General features: G+C 36.8%; 1 protein-coding gene and 1 non-coding gene across 11 annotated transcripts in view; both read right to left on the reverse strand.

Annotated features, from left to right (window-relative positions):
- Nucleotides 1-345: 345 nt before the first annotated feature.
- Nucleotides 346-16,237, reverse strand: part of POLE2 (DNA polymerase epsilon 2, accessory subunit) — a 41,779-nt gene continuing 25,887 nt past the window's right edge. For 8 of the 10 annotated variants that reach the window (XM_072838470.1, XM_072838468.1, XM_072838465.1 and 5 more), the window contains 13 exons: nt 16,052-16,135; nt 15,390-15,446; nt 14,915-14,963; nt 14,230-14,302; nt 11,373-11,545; nt 10,606-10,695; nt 10,377-10,431; nt 9,558-9,617; nt 9,393-9,470; nt 7,615-7,723; nt 6,396-6,572; nt 4,243-4,310; nt 346-469 (listed from right to left, as the gene is read on the reverse strand). In XM_072838470.1, the coding sequence (XP_072694571.1) occupies nt 451-469; nt 4,243-4,310; nt 6,396-6,572; nt 7,615-7,723; nt 9,393-9,470; nt 9,558-9,617; nt 10,377-10,431; nt 10,606-10,695; nt 11,373-11,545; nt 14,230-14,302; nt 14,915-14,963; nt 15,390-15,446; nt 16,052-16,135 (1,092 nt within the window). In that variant the 3' untranslated portion in view covers nt 346-450. The remainder of the gene's footprint in view (nt 470-4,242; nt 4,311-6,395; nt 6,573-7,614; nt 7,724-9,392; nt 9,471-9,557; nt 9,618-10,376; nt 10,432-10,605; nt 10,696-11,372; nt 11,546-14,229; nt 14,303-14,914; nt 14,964-15,389; nt 15,447-16,051; nt 16,136-16,237) is intronic. The other 2 variants (XM_072838467.1, XM_072838462.1) reach the window with 1 other exon arrangement.
- Nucleotides 3,553-3,718, reverse strand: LOC140640794 (U1 spliceosomal RNA). Its single transcript, XR_012037426.1, has one exon. It is a non-coding gene; the product is annotated as a U1 spliceosomal RNA (small nuclear RNA).

A 16,237-nucleotide genomic window follows, 5' to 3' on the forward strand; every position in this document is an offset into this window, starting at 1 on the left:
TTTTTTTTTTTTTTTTATTTATGATAGTCACAGAGAGAGAGAGAGAGAGAGGCGCAGAGACACAGGCAGAGGGAGAAGCAGGCTCCATGCACCGGGAGCCCGACGTGGGATTCGATCCCGGGTCTCCAGGATCGCGCCCTGGGCCCAAGGCAGGCGCCAAACCGCTGCGCCACCCAGGGATCCCGAAACTTCAGTTTTTAAACATAAATGTATAATCAGAAATAGACCTTCATGCATACTTTCTATTAAGACAATGCAGAAAATATTTTTGCTGTAAAACTTTGTAGTGTACCATGTTTATTATAACTTAATACCAAAATTTCATAAAATACAGATTTAAGAGCATTCTAGAGTTTATCATACTTTTATTGGAACTTCTCAAAATCACATAAATATAAAATTAATTAGAAACTGATGAATTTTCTTTCTTCAGATACTCTAATAAGAATCTCAAAAACCTTGAAGTTTGCTGAAAATAAAAATTCATAAAATTAAATCTATTAGAAACCTAAGTTATTGTACATTTCTAAGTACTTAGTTTTAGTTAATTTTAAAAATAGGTCATTGCATGCATATTGTTCCAAATTCAAAAGGGGACAGTGTGAAAAATAAACCAGTCTCACACTCTATTTCTGTTCCTGGAAGCAATTATTTTTCCTTATAAAGACAATCTAATCATCTATAAGCACGTACTGGGGGGGGGGGGCGCGGCGGTATATGATTTAAAAACACATACGTAAGTGGTAGAATACAATGAACACTATTCTATATCTTTTTTCAATTAATAATAAATATATTTATAATTTTTAAAACTAATCCTTTCCTTTATGGCTTTGAAATTTAAATATACTCGAAAAGTTCTGAGTAAGTACACACATTTAAATGGGTACCCACTTATTTTTTTAAAAAGATTTATTTATTTTAGAGTATGGGAAGACAGAGGGAGCGGGCAAGTCCCAAGAGACGCCACCCAGAGCCGCCCCCCCACTCCCCCACCCCCCCCGTAGGGCTCAATCTCATAACCATGAGATCGTGACCTGAGCCCAAACCAAGAGTCAGATGCTCAGCCAACTGTGCAACCCAGGCACCCCTAAATAGGTACCCATTTAAACTGTTTGTTTTGCTATTATACAAACTACAATAAAAATACCTGTAGCTTTTATGCATAAGCCCAAGTTACTTGTAGGATAAATTCCTATAAGTGGAATTGCTGGCATATCCAGTCTAGGTCTTAAGAAATCCTGTCAAGTTGCCCACCATAAAGGTTTTTACCACATTTTATTCTGACCAACTATGTGTGAAAATGGGTATTTCTCCACTACATCACCAATACTGTGTTTTAAAATAAACAACTCTATGAGAGTCCCTGCTGAAACAGGGCTAGGCTTATCCACTATGTTTTTGTGATTAACACTACAATGTGATTTCACAAATAGTCTACCACAAGATTTCTTCTTTGGAGAAATTACACAGCAGTAGGACCAAACAATTCTAATAAATCTTGAAATTGTTTCCTATTCTCTCAAAAAGAAACTTAAACTTACATCAATCTGTTTGATCAAGCACTAAAAGATTCCTTCAATTATCACTACTAAATTATAGTTTGGAAATCATGTGAAGGCTTTTCAGCATCTGAGTCTATACAAGATAAAGGAATTTATCTTTTAATTTCAGCTATTCTTATAATTCCAGGTATTTCAACTCCATGAATGGTGAGCATCAACTCAGGTCAAGGGCTATACTAGAAGCTTTTAAGGAAGATGGGTACACACATGACTTCTAATATAATAATGTTGGGAACGATCATAAAATTCTGTAAAAAGTGCTTAGAACACAAACAATTGTGTATAGGAATCAGGCAATATTACCCGAAATGTAACTGAAGTGTCTTGTGTATCATAATTAATAAATCAGTTAATATCCTATTGTGGTTTACTTATTTATATCCCAGCTCATTTTATTTTATTTTTATTTTTTAAAGATTTTGTTTTTACATTTGACAGAGTAAGAGAACACAAGCAGGGGAAGCTGCAGAGGGAGTGGTAGAAGCAGGCTCCCTGCTGAGCAGGGAGCCCAATGCGGAGCTCAATCCCAAGACCCTGGGATCACGACCAGAGCTGAAGACAGATACTCAACCTACAGAGCCACCCAGGCACCCCGTATCCCAGCTCATTTTTTTAAAAGAATATAAAATGATTTACAGAGACAGATGTAATAAAGATAAAAGTGAGGAAATTCAAGTAATGGGAAAATATAGTTCAGAAAATAAAGATGAAGCCAGGGTAATTCCTCTGCAGCTATAGAAGTGGGAGGCACATTTAGTTGTGCTTCCTAGCAGCTAGAGCAAAGGGAGTTTATTAGAGGATTCAGTCTCCCTGAAGATAAAGAGTTGCTTGGGATAGATACAGAATCCTCTTGTCCTGAGACCTGCTAAAAGTTCCCAGTATTGGTTTTCCTAGCAGAGTAAGTTTCATATCAAATTGCAGTTCAGTAAGTCATTCTAAAGGTGGTTAAAATATGTTCCAGGCAGACAGCCCTCAGTAATCCTGGGGTCACAAAATCAAACACCCTCAGGGGCATCCAGGTGACAACAGGGAACTGTGAAACGAGATGAGTGCTTGCTCTTACCTAAGGGCCAAATCAATTTTGGTTTTATAGGATTCAGTGCGGGCTAGGTATAGTCCAACACTTTTGGGGCTTATAGAAAGGACTAGAATATCCGCAACCTTAATGAGGTTCTGGTCTGGTTATATTTATTCCAAAAACTAAGCAGTAAGTATAGAGTATAGTAAGAATCAAATATATGTCAAATGAGTGAATCCAAGATGAAAATTTACCATATCATAAAGTAAATGGACTTAAAATACTCCATGAGTATTGAGCAGCAAAAACAATGCGTAATTGTTTCTTCAAGAACTATCTATGGGCGCCTGGGTGACTCAGGCAGTTAAGTGTTCATGATCTCAGGGTTCTGGGATTGAGCTCCAAGTCCCGCTCCAGGCTCAGCCAGCAATCTGCCTGAGGGTTCTCCCTCTCCTTCCCTCTGCCCCTCCCACTGCATAAAGGTGTGCTTTCTCTCTTCTCTTTTAAATGAATCTTAAAAAAAAAAAAAAAAAAATATATATATATATATATATATATATATATATATATATATATATCTCAAAGAAACTGTTATTCATGGTTTCAGGGTTAGGAAGCAAATGTATTTTTCCTTCTCAATTTTATACTTTAAGCATTATTTGAAATTTTCGTCATGTACTTGCATTCATTTTTATTTGAAGGAGTATGTTAATTACCAAAAAATAAAGACCACTGGGCTGTGTGTTCAAGATTAATTCTCTGACAAGAACCTGGAAGGCATTTATTTGGCCACTTGTTCTTATCTGAAGGTGGGAGCTTTTTCAAAATATAATTAAGAAATCATATGTTAGGATGCCTGAATCCAAGAGAAAGAGTGTCAATAATACATATTCCTGGGCCCTACAACTAACTAGAGAGTCATCTGATATGTCTGGAATGAGATCCTGGAATTTAATATTACCCCCACCCCAGGGGAGAGCACAAACACAGACCCTCACTACCATAAATTATGCAGCTAGATTTCCCACATTTGGGGGAATCGCAGGGATCAGCATGTATGGAGTGCAATGGATAAGCCTTGCTCTGGGAAAACCCACTTTCGTGACCATGGTATCTCCCCTGCCAGGGTAAGTGAGAAACTTAACATTTTTAACTAGTATCCTAGAGAATTCTGATGAGGGTGGTCTATAGATCACCCTTTGAAAACTGCTAATCCCCAGGTAATTATTCTTTTTTCCCAAGATAACACCCCAACCCCCCCCATCATCAGTACACTAACACCCTGCCCTGCCTGCACACACTTCTTTGCTACCAATTTAAGGCAGACTGCCTATCTTTTGAGAATTAAATACATGGAAGGTGGGGCTGACCTCTCAGAATAACAATGTTATCAGGAGTCAGCCTATAAAAGAACTAGCCCACTTCCATGGCTGGCCTGAGATAACCCTCAGAAAACACTTCTTAATCTTTTTTATCACAAATGTGCCATCAAATACATACAATTCTATATCCCACAGCATGACCAGAAGTTCAGCCTAGATCATTTCCAATGGACCACTACTGATATTTTTAAAAACCTCAACAAACCTACAGGGCACCTGATTTTCAGCCATACAACGCCAAAAGACAGGTCCTTGCTGTTTCTGGGGGTACACTTACCTATCTTCTACTGTCTTGTTGGATGGATAAAAAACTTTGAATGAAAATCCACTTCTTGGAAAAGAGCCCTTTGGGGAAAAAAATACCTGTAAGTGAATACTCAACTTTTATTTTTAAAATTCCTATTTTTAAGATCAAATCCCTTGGTCATGACTTAAAAATAAATGTATAAGGTGTGACTATAATGAGACGGATTTTTTTTCCTCATCTTTATAGAGAGAAAGTGTTACTATTAAGTGTCTCCACTTGAAGCAAAAGTCTTTCAAAGTTGACTAGACAGTCACACTAACAGATCTAACTGGAAATGCTTAAGAGTAGCTCTACTCAGTGTACGAATAAACAGTACTGTGCAATGCTACATATGCACGTAAGACACTTGAATATCATGTTCAAGAAAGATTTCCTTCCTGTCTCTCCAGTGAAAAGCTATGTTGATGGCCCTCTGAGGTGCCCCCAAAGCAACTGAGCAGTAGCCATGCAGTGGTCGGTCTACTACTAAACTCTAGGGCAGAGACGGTCTTTTCCTTTCAGTCTCTGTATCCTTGGCACTAATTCAATGTCTGGCCCATTGCAGGCATTCATCAGTGTAAGTAACAAGATGAGATGAAGAGGGGTGCCTGGGTGGCTCAGTCAGTTGGGCATCAGACTCTTGATTTTGGACTGGGCAGTGATCTCATGGGGGATTGGACCCTACATCAAGCTTCGTGCTCAGTGGGGAATCTGCTTGAAGATTCTCTCCCTCTGCCTCTTCCCCTCATCATGTTCTCTCTCTTCCTCTCTTTCAAATAAATAAATCTTAAAAAAAAAAAAAAATGAAGGGATGAAACAATGTGAAAAGCAAGTTTTGGGCTTGCCCAAAAGGTGGTGCTTTACTAGCCCACAAAAAAGTAGAAAAATTCAGAAATAAGATGTTATCAAAAAAAGCATTAACTGTGAAACGCCCAAAGAGTTAAGTTTAAATAAAGAGGGTGCCTGGGTGACTCAGGCAGTTGAGCGCCTCATGCCTCATGCCTGGGCACTCATGCCTGGGTGACTCAGCAGTTGAGCGCCTGCCTTTGGCTCAGGGCGTGATCCTGGAGTCCCCAGATGGAGTCCCACATCCCTGCTTCTCTCTCTGCCTATGTCTCTGCCTCTCATGAGTAAATAAATAAAATCTTTTTAAAAAAATTTTAAATAAAGAAATGGCCTTATTATGAAAGAATATTGGAAAGTGAATAAAGATTCTAAAGAAATCAGGCCACACATTTCAAACCGTGAAACCAAATCCAGTGACTGTGCTCATTCTCTGAGCAGTTCTCAACCACAGAAAATTTTGTCCCCCAGGGGACATTCAGCAAATATCCTAAGACATTTTTGATTGTTACAACTGGGGGCTGCTACTGGAATCTAGTGGGTAGCCAAAGATGCTGCAAAACACCCTACAATGCACAGGATAGTGCACCATGACAAAAAATTATTTGGTTAAAAATGTCAATAATTCCACTGTTTAAAAACCCTGTCTTAGAGGAAGTTGAACAAAATAAATGAGTATCTGAGGAAAGCAGTAACCAGTAGTAAGTCATGATGTTTCTAGAAATGACCTAGATGAAACAAAAACAGTATTAAGGTCTAAAATACACAAGAATCAAGGAAGCATAGATTAAAAATCACTAATGAAGATATTTTGTTTCACATCAACAGTGCTTATGCAGTAATATTTCCTAAACTTGAAAAGGCAATCATACTTCTGTTTAAGAAATTGTGTCTTGGTAAGAATTTCCACATTCATTGGGTTTAGATTTCTAGAACTTGTATGAATTTCCAAAACTCAAAATCATTCCACAAAGGACATTAATATATTTAAAGAGAATGAAATAGAAATTCTGAAAGCAATTCCCAGAAAGGAATCCCAAGGCAGTTACTTTAAAGGGGAAAATACTTATTTGGATTTATGAGCTTTGGTGTATTTTTTTTTTTAAGTCACATTACTTTACAGTCACATGCTATCTTGAAAGTTGAAGAACTGTGTGTACCAAATTGATTCAATGTTTTATCAAATAGTATATTTTTATACAACAGTAATTTTACTAAATACATATATATATTAAATTTAAAGAAATAACACTCTAATCTTGACAAACTATGACTATATAATATATAAACTATATTCTTACAGGGTTTATGCAGAGGCATTCTGTATTGGTCAGAGTGAAAGGATCGTATTTGTCTGCGATGACAAGGAGATCAGGCACCGGGTACACTCTCAAAGCATAGTCATACGCCCAGTATACCGGGCTGACATAAAGGGGTAGAGGAGTCAGGTGTCCTTGGGATAAGATAGTCTTTACAAACTACAAAAGAATGATAGAAAACAACCTTCAGTTTATTTGTAAAAATTAAAATTGCTAACAAATCATTTAAATGAAATATCAAGTGCCAAAAGGATTCAGAAAATTTAAGAAACAATTAGGAGGACTTTGAATCACAGAGCTTTGGGAAACACTGATATGAAATGAAATAAGGGGCGCCTGGATGCCTCAGTTGGTCAAGTGTCTGCCTTCGGCTCAGGACATGATCTCAGGGTCTTGGGATCAAGCCCCTCGTCAGGCTCCCTGTCTGCTGCTGCTTCTCCCTCTACCCTCTCCACTGCTCACTCTCTTTCTCTCAAATAAATAAATACAATCTATAAAAAAAAAAAAAAAAAGCAATAAAATGAACCATCCTGTACTTTAAGGAAAATCTGTAAGTTTTCATTTAGTATCATGTATCATAAAGCTACTCCCCTAAATGGTCATATTGGAACAATTGTACTTACAGCTGTATAATAAACTCAGTTACTAATTCTGTTCACCTAAAAATAATTCCATAGCTTGAGTAATGCCAAAAATAGATATGTAGCCTACATAAACTTTAAATATTAAAAATACTAAAAATGCTCTGTATGATCTACTTCCACATTTCCCAAGGTGGTACATGAATGTACATATAGCCAGGGATTGATAGGTTTATATCAGGGAACCTTGAAGCTACAAGATAAAGACTACACATCCTCCTAATGTGGACATATCATATAAAATAATGAATGTTAGGAACATAAATATTTTTTAAAATAAATATATATTTTGAAGTATAATATAAGATTTATGAGTTTTAAAAGCAAAATAGGAAGCTTCAAAGAAATTTCCTGTTCATTCTAGGTTTTCCCCTGCCCAATAGGGGATACTTCAGTGAGAAAGTTGAGAAACACTCAGTAACAAAAATTAACTTACTGACAAAAATATGTTCAAGTTATTTTGAACCATAAATATAAAAGGGCAAATTATCAAGTGGCTTAAAACATTTTTATATAATGCAACACTTAAGATAGTTTAATGAGGAAGACTCTTAACTTACATGATTAGGAATATCCAAATTGCTACTAGGAAAGCGGACACAGTTTCTGCACATTTTATTCACTAAGTCCTCACGAAAGACAATAATTTCTTGTGTGCAATACTGAATTCTGAAATGAAAACAGTAGCTGAATTTGACTTCCTCAGGAAAAAAATATGAGATAGTTTAAAAGGTTAAAATGTTTTACAATACAAAGCCATTCCCACTTCCCATTGTTTACCACAACAAAAATGCAGCTAGAGTCTATCCACTAATCCATTCATTTGACAGTAATTTATTGAGTTCCCCATATGTGTCTGGCACTGTTCTACGGATGAATGAACTAAACAAAAACACCCCACTCCTCATGCAGTTCATATTCTAAGGATAGGGTAGGGCAGTCAGAGAAAGTAAACAATAAACACAATAACTATGTAAGCAGACTGAGAGATGATTAAGTGTATGGGGAAAAGAAAAACAGGCTATTAGGAATCATTTGTGAGAAGAGAAGGGCCAGAAGCTAGAATATTAAATAGAGTAATCAAAACAGGTAGAGCTGATAATGGAGTCTGCCTTGAGCACAGACTTGAAGGAGGTAAGAGAGTTAGTCAAGCAGATATGCAGAGGAAGAACACCATGCAGGCAGAGAGCACAGGTACTGCAGAGGCCCCAAGATGGAGCATGTCTGGCATGTTAGAGGAACAGAAAAGAGACTGCAGTGACTGGAATGAATGAGAAAGAAAGATCAGACAGGGAATAGGAGGCTAGATCGTCCAGGGCCCTGACTACCACTGTAAGGCTGTGGGCTGTTACTGAATGGCACAAAGGGGATCTCATCTTTCAGAATCAGTAAGAAGGATGTGATATGCCTTTGTGTCAAAGGATTGCTCTGACACATCATTAAGACCAGACTACAGGGCAGCTCGGGTGGCTCAGCGGTTTAGCGCTGCCTTCAGCCCAAGGCCTGATCCTGGAGACCTAGAATCGAGTCCCACGTTGGGCTCCCTGTGTGGAGCCTGCTTCTCCCTCTGCCTGTGTCCCTGCCTCTCTCTCTCTCTCTCTCTCTCTGTGTCTCTCATGAATAAATAAATAAAATCTTAAAAAAAAAAAAAAAAAAAAAGACCAGACTACAGAAGGAGGGCAGGGGTAGAAGCTTGAGACCATCTAGGAGGCTGTTACAGTAATCCCGACAAGAGAAGATGGTAGAGGGTCACAGAGGAGAGATTGTGAAAGGCAGCCAGATTCTGCATAAATTTTGAAGCCTTCCTTCAAATTTTTGAAGGACTTCCTGAAAAACAACATGTGAGAAAAACCCAAAAGTTTTTGATCTAAGTGACTGGAAGGATAAAGGTGGCATGAACTCTGACAAGGAAAGGTACAGAACAGGTTGGGAGCTGACAGGCAATACACAGATGGTACTGAAAGCCTTGGGAGTGGATAGGTCACCAAGGAGTGAATATGGGCACAAAAGAGAGGAGAACCAAGGACTAGTGTACAGCCTATGATGACAGTGAGCAGCACATGCAGTAAATGCATCATCTTTTCACTTTTCCATTGCAACTTTTCTTAAAGGATGTGTAATGATTCTCAATTTTTAAATCTCCACCTGGTTTTCAGCTTCTCAATTCATTATTAGTGAATTAAATAGTGTTAAAATATTTCTAAAGTTTTAAGAAACCTAAAATAGAAATTTTCTCTTTATATTTATCTCACAATCATCAAAGTTCAGATACAGTTTCAGAATCAAGTTAATTTTGAAATAAAAGGGAAAAAAGTGTAATACAAAATGGTAATATTACCTGCAAGGATTAGTAGTAAAAACTGAAAATGGTACTCTTTGTCTGAATTCATTAGTGATGCTTTCAGCAATTGGTGGCCTAAAAAAACAATTTATGTAGTACAGAATATATTTTATAATCATATAAAATTTTTTTTACTGTTAGAAAAATCTAAACAAAATTTACCTTGGTAAGATGGAACCAAATCCAGGATCCTCTGGTCCAGGTATAAATACAAAACGACTACTGTAGCAAAATTTAACATAATTCATTAAAAAAAAAATTATTGCAACACTATCCAATAGATTAAAAGCAAGTTACTGCCTTTAGTGAATTTTAAATATTGTTTTAAATTTTGTGCATTTTAATAAATTAATTACTACAAATCTCCAGATTAATATAGTCCAACAGCCCTTTCTACAGTGATGGAAATGTCTGTATCTGCACTGTTCAATTACTGGGTGCTTGAACTAGTGTGAGTGAATTTTAAATTATATTTAACTTTAAACAATTTAACTTTAAATTTAAAGAGACACATATGGCCAGTGAGTATCATGTTGCAAAGTGCAGCTCTAGATACTTAAGAGTAATGTCACCAAAAATTCAAAATATAGTTGAAAGTATTGCTCTTCCTTTTAATATTTTCACCATGAATCTCTAGTACAGTGTAACATACATTATCATGATGTGAGGATAATTTTATCTCTTAGCATACTAATTTTCTCAAAATTTTTTCCATTTATTTATTAATAATCATGGATAATAAACTTACAACTTATTTTTTATTAAAAAAAAACTGTTAAAAATACAGCAGTAGTTGGGGCACCTCAGTGGCTCAGTCAGTTAAGCGTCTGCCTTTGGCTCAGGTCATGATCCCAGGGTCCTGGGATGGAGCCCTCCTGCTTCTCCCTCTCCCTGCCATTCCCCCTTCTTATGCTCTTTCTCTCTGTTAAATAAATAAATAAAATATTTAAAAAAAATATATATAGCAATAGAAATCATTACCTTTGGTGGATATTTGGATATTCACATATTATGTCTGCCAAAGTTTTTAAGGAATCTAAAATTTTAAAAAGATACACAATTTAATTTGCATATAATACAACCAAAAATCAAATTGTATTTGAATAGATACCACCCACATCTTTTGAACGAAATTAAAATATTATAGATCATTTCTTATCAGTTTAGTTTATATAAATGTAAAAACAATTATTTAATAGACCTTCAATACCTTTCAAAGCTTGAATCTGACTTTTTCCATATGGTGCAGATGAAAAATTACCACACATAATAAAGCAGGTTGGAGGTGCTGGTGAATAACCTAAAAATAAGAGAATAAAATGAATACCACCTTTTGAGTCTAGATATCAGATTAAAAGCCCTTTAACTATGAGGGTTTTTTAAGTAAGTCCTAGGTCCAACATTGGAGCTTGAACTCAGGACCCTGAGATTAAGAGTTGCATGCTCCACCAACTGAGCCTAACCATGAATTTTTAATAATAAAAACTTGCTAGTTTAATAACAACTCATTTTAATAACTATTATTTTTAAATAATAGTAGCAATGCTCCCCATTCATTGAGCATTTATTATAAACTAGGCCCTTCAATGGCTTGATTTTCATAAAATCCCAATAAACTGAGAGATTAAGTAACCTGCCCAAGGTCTCAGGCTGCAATTTCAGACTCCAAAACCCAAGATCTTATCTATTCTTATACTCTACTTAGGACTAATTCTTATTTCTTATGAATACACACACATACACACACAGATATACACACAGTCATTTTTCAAATGTAAAAATTTAAGTCTTTAAGATGGACTCATTTAAAATATTTCACTGCTAAAAAAACATTTACAAGAAAATAGACTACTCAAAAAAAAAAAAAAGAAAAAGAAAGAAAAGGGACTACTCAAAATGATACATTTTTTAACAATTTAGTTTTAAGACCTGATCCCTTGTACTGAGTTCAAAAGAGTAGAAAAGAATGGCACCCACCAGAAAACATGGTGTGAAGTTTTCTCAACACTTCTCCTTGGTCTAACCAAACATCAGATATAAACACAAACATGGCATCTTTATTCTCCTCTTCTAGTTGTTTTAGTTTTGCAGAAGTCTTCACAGATGTATTAGAAGGCCCTCCAAAAAAGTTCACATTTCCATAGTATGCTCTAGATAATTATGACATAATATTAGTTTCTATCCTAATTGGAGATGTTTTTCTTTCTCTTTTCTTTTCTTTTTTTTTTTAAGATTTTATTTATTTATTCATGAGAGACACAGAGAGAGGCAGAGACACAGGCAGAGGGAGAAGCAGGCCCCATGCAAGGAGGCCCGATGTGGGACTCGATCCCCAGACCCAGGATCACACCCTGAGCCAAAGGCAGATGCTCAACCACTGAGCCACCCAGGCGTCCCTCTCTTTTCTTTTCTTAAAGATTTTATGTTTAAGCAGTCTCTACAGATCAAGAATCACATGCTCCACTGACCAAGCCAGCCAGGTGCCCCTTGTTGGAAATATTTTTCTAATAATTTTTCAAATTTAGCTTCTTTCTATCTAATGAGGTTATTTTCCCCCTCGGTATACATAGTACCATGAAAATACACTATTTGTAGCACGTAAAAAGCAAACAAGTTTATTTAAGTGTCCTAAAAAAAAGAAATACAAAAATAGTACATACTTAACAGGCTATATCTGTGTCTTTTAAAAATGACTAAAGCAAATATTCAAATGGATCAGGAATGTGGGTGGCTCAGTGGTTAAGCGTATGCTTTCAGCTGAGGGTGTGATCCTGGAGGGTACTAGATCGAATCCTGCAACAGGTTCCTTCTGCCTCTCTGCATCTCTCTCTCATGAATAAATAAATAAATCTTTTAAAAAAAATCACAATTTTCTATGTAGTTGAAAGTTGGAGAAATGGGTATTTGATTTAAACAATATCTAATAAAAGAGACTTTTAAACTAAAAAAAGGGACACCTGGGTGGCTCAGCAGTTGAGCATCTGCCTTCGGCTCAAGTCATAATCCCAGGGTCCTGAGATCAAGCCCCACACTGGGCTCCCTACTCAGCAGAAAGTCTGCTTCTTCTCCCTTCCCCTCTGCCTGCTTGTGTGCTCTCTCTGTAAAATAAATAAATAAAAGCTAAAATTAGAAAAGAAAAACAGCCCAAAAAATGTACTAACCATTTAATGGAACGATTCCACTTCTAGAAATTTATTCTAAGGGATTAAAGAGGTCTACAGAGACTAATCTACATCCCAGGATTGTGAAAATTTGGAGGTTACAAGCAAAGTATGCATCCCTTTTTAATATTAAAAAAAAAAAGATACAGATCTGTGCATTCATGCTTAAAAGAAACTCTCTCCTTGGATGGATGGATGGATGGATGGATGGATGGATGGATGGATATACATGTGGTTCCTAAGTAACATATGTACATATATAAACGCATCTCAGGTTATAGTCTTAAATCCTAAAAGAAACTTCATCTTGGTTGATTCTATTTTCTTTATTTTACAAAAGAGAAAACCAGGTTCAGGAGTGTTAAGTGATTTGCCTGTGGCCAGTTAGCAGGGGCAAGTGTCAGAGAGCCAGTGCCTGAGCTTCTTGCACTACTCCTGCTCTGCCTTCTATCAACCCCCTCATCTGGTGGCTCTGCATGAGGCTGACACAGAATGGTAATACTCATGGCCAGCTTCCTTGATTTTACCTCTCATTCTAGAGTAGTAATTTTGAAGCATATATGAAAATAAAATGCCCAAACAACAGCAATCTTTCTTTAAATAAATTCCAAAGAAAACCTGTGTTGTAAAAAGCCACAAACTGGCACTAAATGCACTCACTTAAAAGTGAGCTGGCTTGATGAGGTCTTGTGCTCTCCTGAGCATAACCAGCACTTTCCCGTGGACTGCTCCCAACAGGAAGAGAAGCTGCCCTTCCAGTCACTCCCTGCCAGCAAACATGGCCTTTCCACCCTGCGTTTATATAGGTACACTCGAACTCAAATCTTAATCCTTAAAATTCTTGAAATCTTCACTGTCATCATAAATAGAAGCTCAAGATTAGAAGGCAACCTTCATTCCCCCAGACATGGCAAACACAGCAACCACCTTAGGCAGCAACCAGCAGAGGCCTCGTAGATAAGGAGCGAGGGTGCATGCCCCTGCCCTGCCCCAAGCAGCCAGTCCCTGCGGCAGAGTGGTAGCCAGGTGAGTAAGAATTCAGGTGCCCTGTTGCCAGATCTGGTTGTTTAAGGGAACTCAGAAATCTAGACTTGTATTATGAGAAATCTCCTAGTTTTTAAACATTGGGAACAAACTGTGTTTTAATACTTCCAAGGGAAAAAAAGAAGGGTCTATAAATTATATCTAACCCACAAGCCAGCAGCTACAACTTTTACACCATTATTTAGCCTCTGCTCAAATAACTGAGTGACAGGAACCTCTCTCCTCTCAGAAAAGGTCCTTTTGGAATAACTCTAATAGTTGATGCTTTTGCTTATATTAAAGAGCTTTATAATCTGCCTCCTATAACTTTTAATCATTAGTAGAAAACAAAAAAAAGGCTTTAAATTAACATGAAAATTATATTCCTCTAAGTGTTTTCCTACCTCTTACCTCAGGTGAACTTCCAATCATAGATAACTGATAGAGGAAGACTACAATCTTTCCCATAAAAAGCCAAGGTAAATGTGCTTTCAGTGGCATACACAGCCCAGTCTTCTAACTCACTATTACTCTTTGCATTGTGCACAAAGCCTGAGGCCTTATAATAACCAAGATATGACATCCTATCTTGCATTCATTAATGCCAGTATTACAAGATTCCCATAGAGCTGCAGTCAAACATTTTATACCTAGTAGTGCTTGAGGGTTCCGTGGGCGGAAATCCGAAGGCATTGACGTGAAACACCCGATCTTCAAACCAACCTGAAAAAGAGAAGTTAACAAATCACTTTCATTTGTCCAATTCTTCTTGTTTGAAAGAAAAGAAACTGTGGAACACAAAGTAGAAAGCTAAATTATTGTCTCATCCCCTGTCAACTAACACAGAAGCTGCCACTCCCACCGACCAACGTAAAAGCTTTAGATCCAAAAAGAATCTCAGTTTTATCTACAAAAAGTCATGAAATAGAAATAGATTCCAAAGTAAAACTTTTCACTTCTCAATTTCATGATGCATGTTAGAGTCAGGGAGAGATAAGGTACAGAGATTAGAAAATGTTTCATTTTATGATCCTATGTAAAATCTAGGGTTTTTTTCAACTTTATTAAGCTATAATTCACGTATCCTTATGCTTTACACTTTATAAAGTATGTAATTCAGTGGGTTTTAGTATATTCACAAGTTGTACAACCATCACCACTTATTTCAGAATATTTTATTCACCCCAAAAAGAAACTCCAGGCCCATTTAATGTTGTCAAAAGTATGTTCTTATAAGCAATGTTCTCAAATTATGTCAAGCTCATATATTTTAACCAATGTAAAAACAGTTTTATTGTAGAATGATGAGGACAGGAAAAAAGTATACTAACTTACCTTCTGCTAAAACAAAGCATGACTCTGTGTATAAGCCACTATGGAACTGGTACACAGCAGCTGAGGAAAATATTTCTATACTTGAGGTGGTGATAAAGTCAACAGACATTCTAAGCCCAAAGCCCTTCTAAATAATACATTCAAAGACTTCACACTTGAAACTGAAGAGATCATGGCTTAAAAAATTTTAGGTTTAATGTCCCATGTCTGATTCTAAGATGTAGCTTAGTAATAATGACAGTATAGATTATTCTTAGCATGCTCTAGACTTCCTCAGTGATTTCTTTGGCTTCTCTAAAGAAGGGAGAATTAAGTTTTTTTTTTGTCTCTGGCTACGATTATGTCTTGATTCCTACATCATCATCATCATATGTAAGTTACAAGGGGAACCCAAATAGGTTAACTTGAGAATGATATATAATCAATATCCCCAACTCATGCAACATAGATTTAAAAAAATAAAAATGAAGGATATAGCTTTACTAAGATCCAGTTGTACTGTGCCTGTAGGATCTTCCAGAAAAAATTTTCCCTAAAAAAAGTGAAAAGAAGTCAGTCTGTATTTGTGTAAAAATGAATACTAGAACGAAATCATTAAAATACAACTCTGACAACAGAATATAGTATAATACAGTGGGTTTTTTTTTAAACGAGGAATTCCTAGTCCAGGCCTTTCCATTTGCTAGTCTGGTCGCCTCAGATGAATCACTTGATTAAGACTGAGACTCTTTATCGGTACACAGAGAATGACTACTGCAAATGAAAAGATGGCAAGACAGATGCTCATGGACTGCCACAGGGCCTCACCAGGTGCCTCCGCCTCAAGAGTCTTCAGTGTCTCTGACAGAGCAGGATGTGGTCTGCAGACTTGCTGGTTCAGAACCTCAGAACTCTCAGTTCAACCAGACACCACTGGGCTAATTTCAGGCCATGCAGACTGGTGGCCTGTATGAAACACTCCTTCCCAACATCTCCTCAGGAAACTGAATGCAGAGGCAAAAGTTACTTGCCAATTGAGGCAGGAGCCTTCCCTGGAGAACATGGCCCTGGATCCTCTGCAGGATTGCTAGAGTAACTGCCATTTCATCAGTCTGAAGGCTGAAAACAACAGTCTGAAGCTTATTAAGTTTAACTTACCTCTTTTAACTGGGTTATCATTCCAAGAACAATCACATCTCCAATTTTGGCTGTACTGCCCAGGAGGGTTTCTATTGTTTTAAGCTTAAAATAAGATAAAATAAATTCTTAAAGACTGAAAACACATTTTTTGAAGAAACTAATCTTTTTATGAATAAGTAAATTTTGAGTGTGAATTTTCTACTT

Source organism: Canis lupus, chromosome 9, assembly GCF_048164855.1.
Source record: "Canis lupus baileyi chromosome 9, mCanLup2.hap1, whole genome shotgun sequence".
In the NCBI taxonomy this organism is placed as follows: domain Eukaryota; kingdom Metazoa; phylum Chordata; class Mammalia; order Carnivora; family Canidae; genus Canis; species Canis lupus.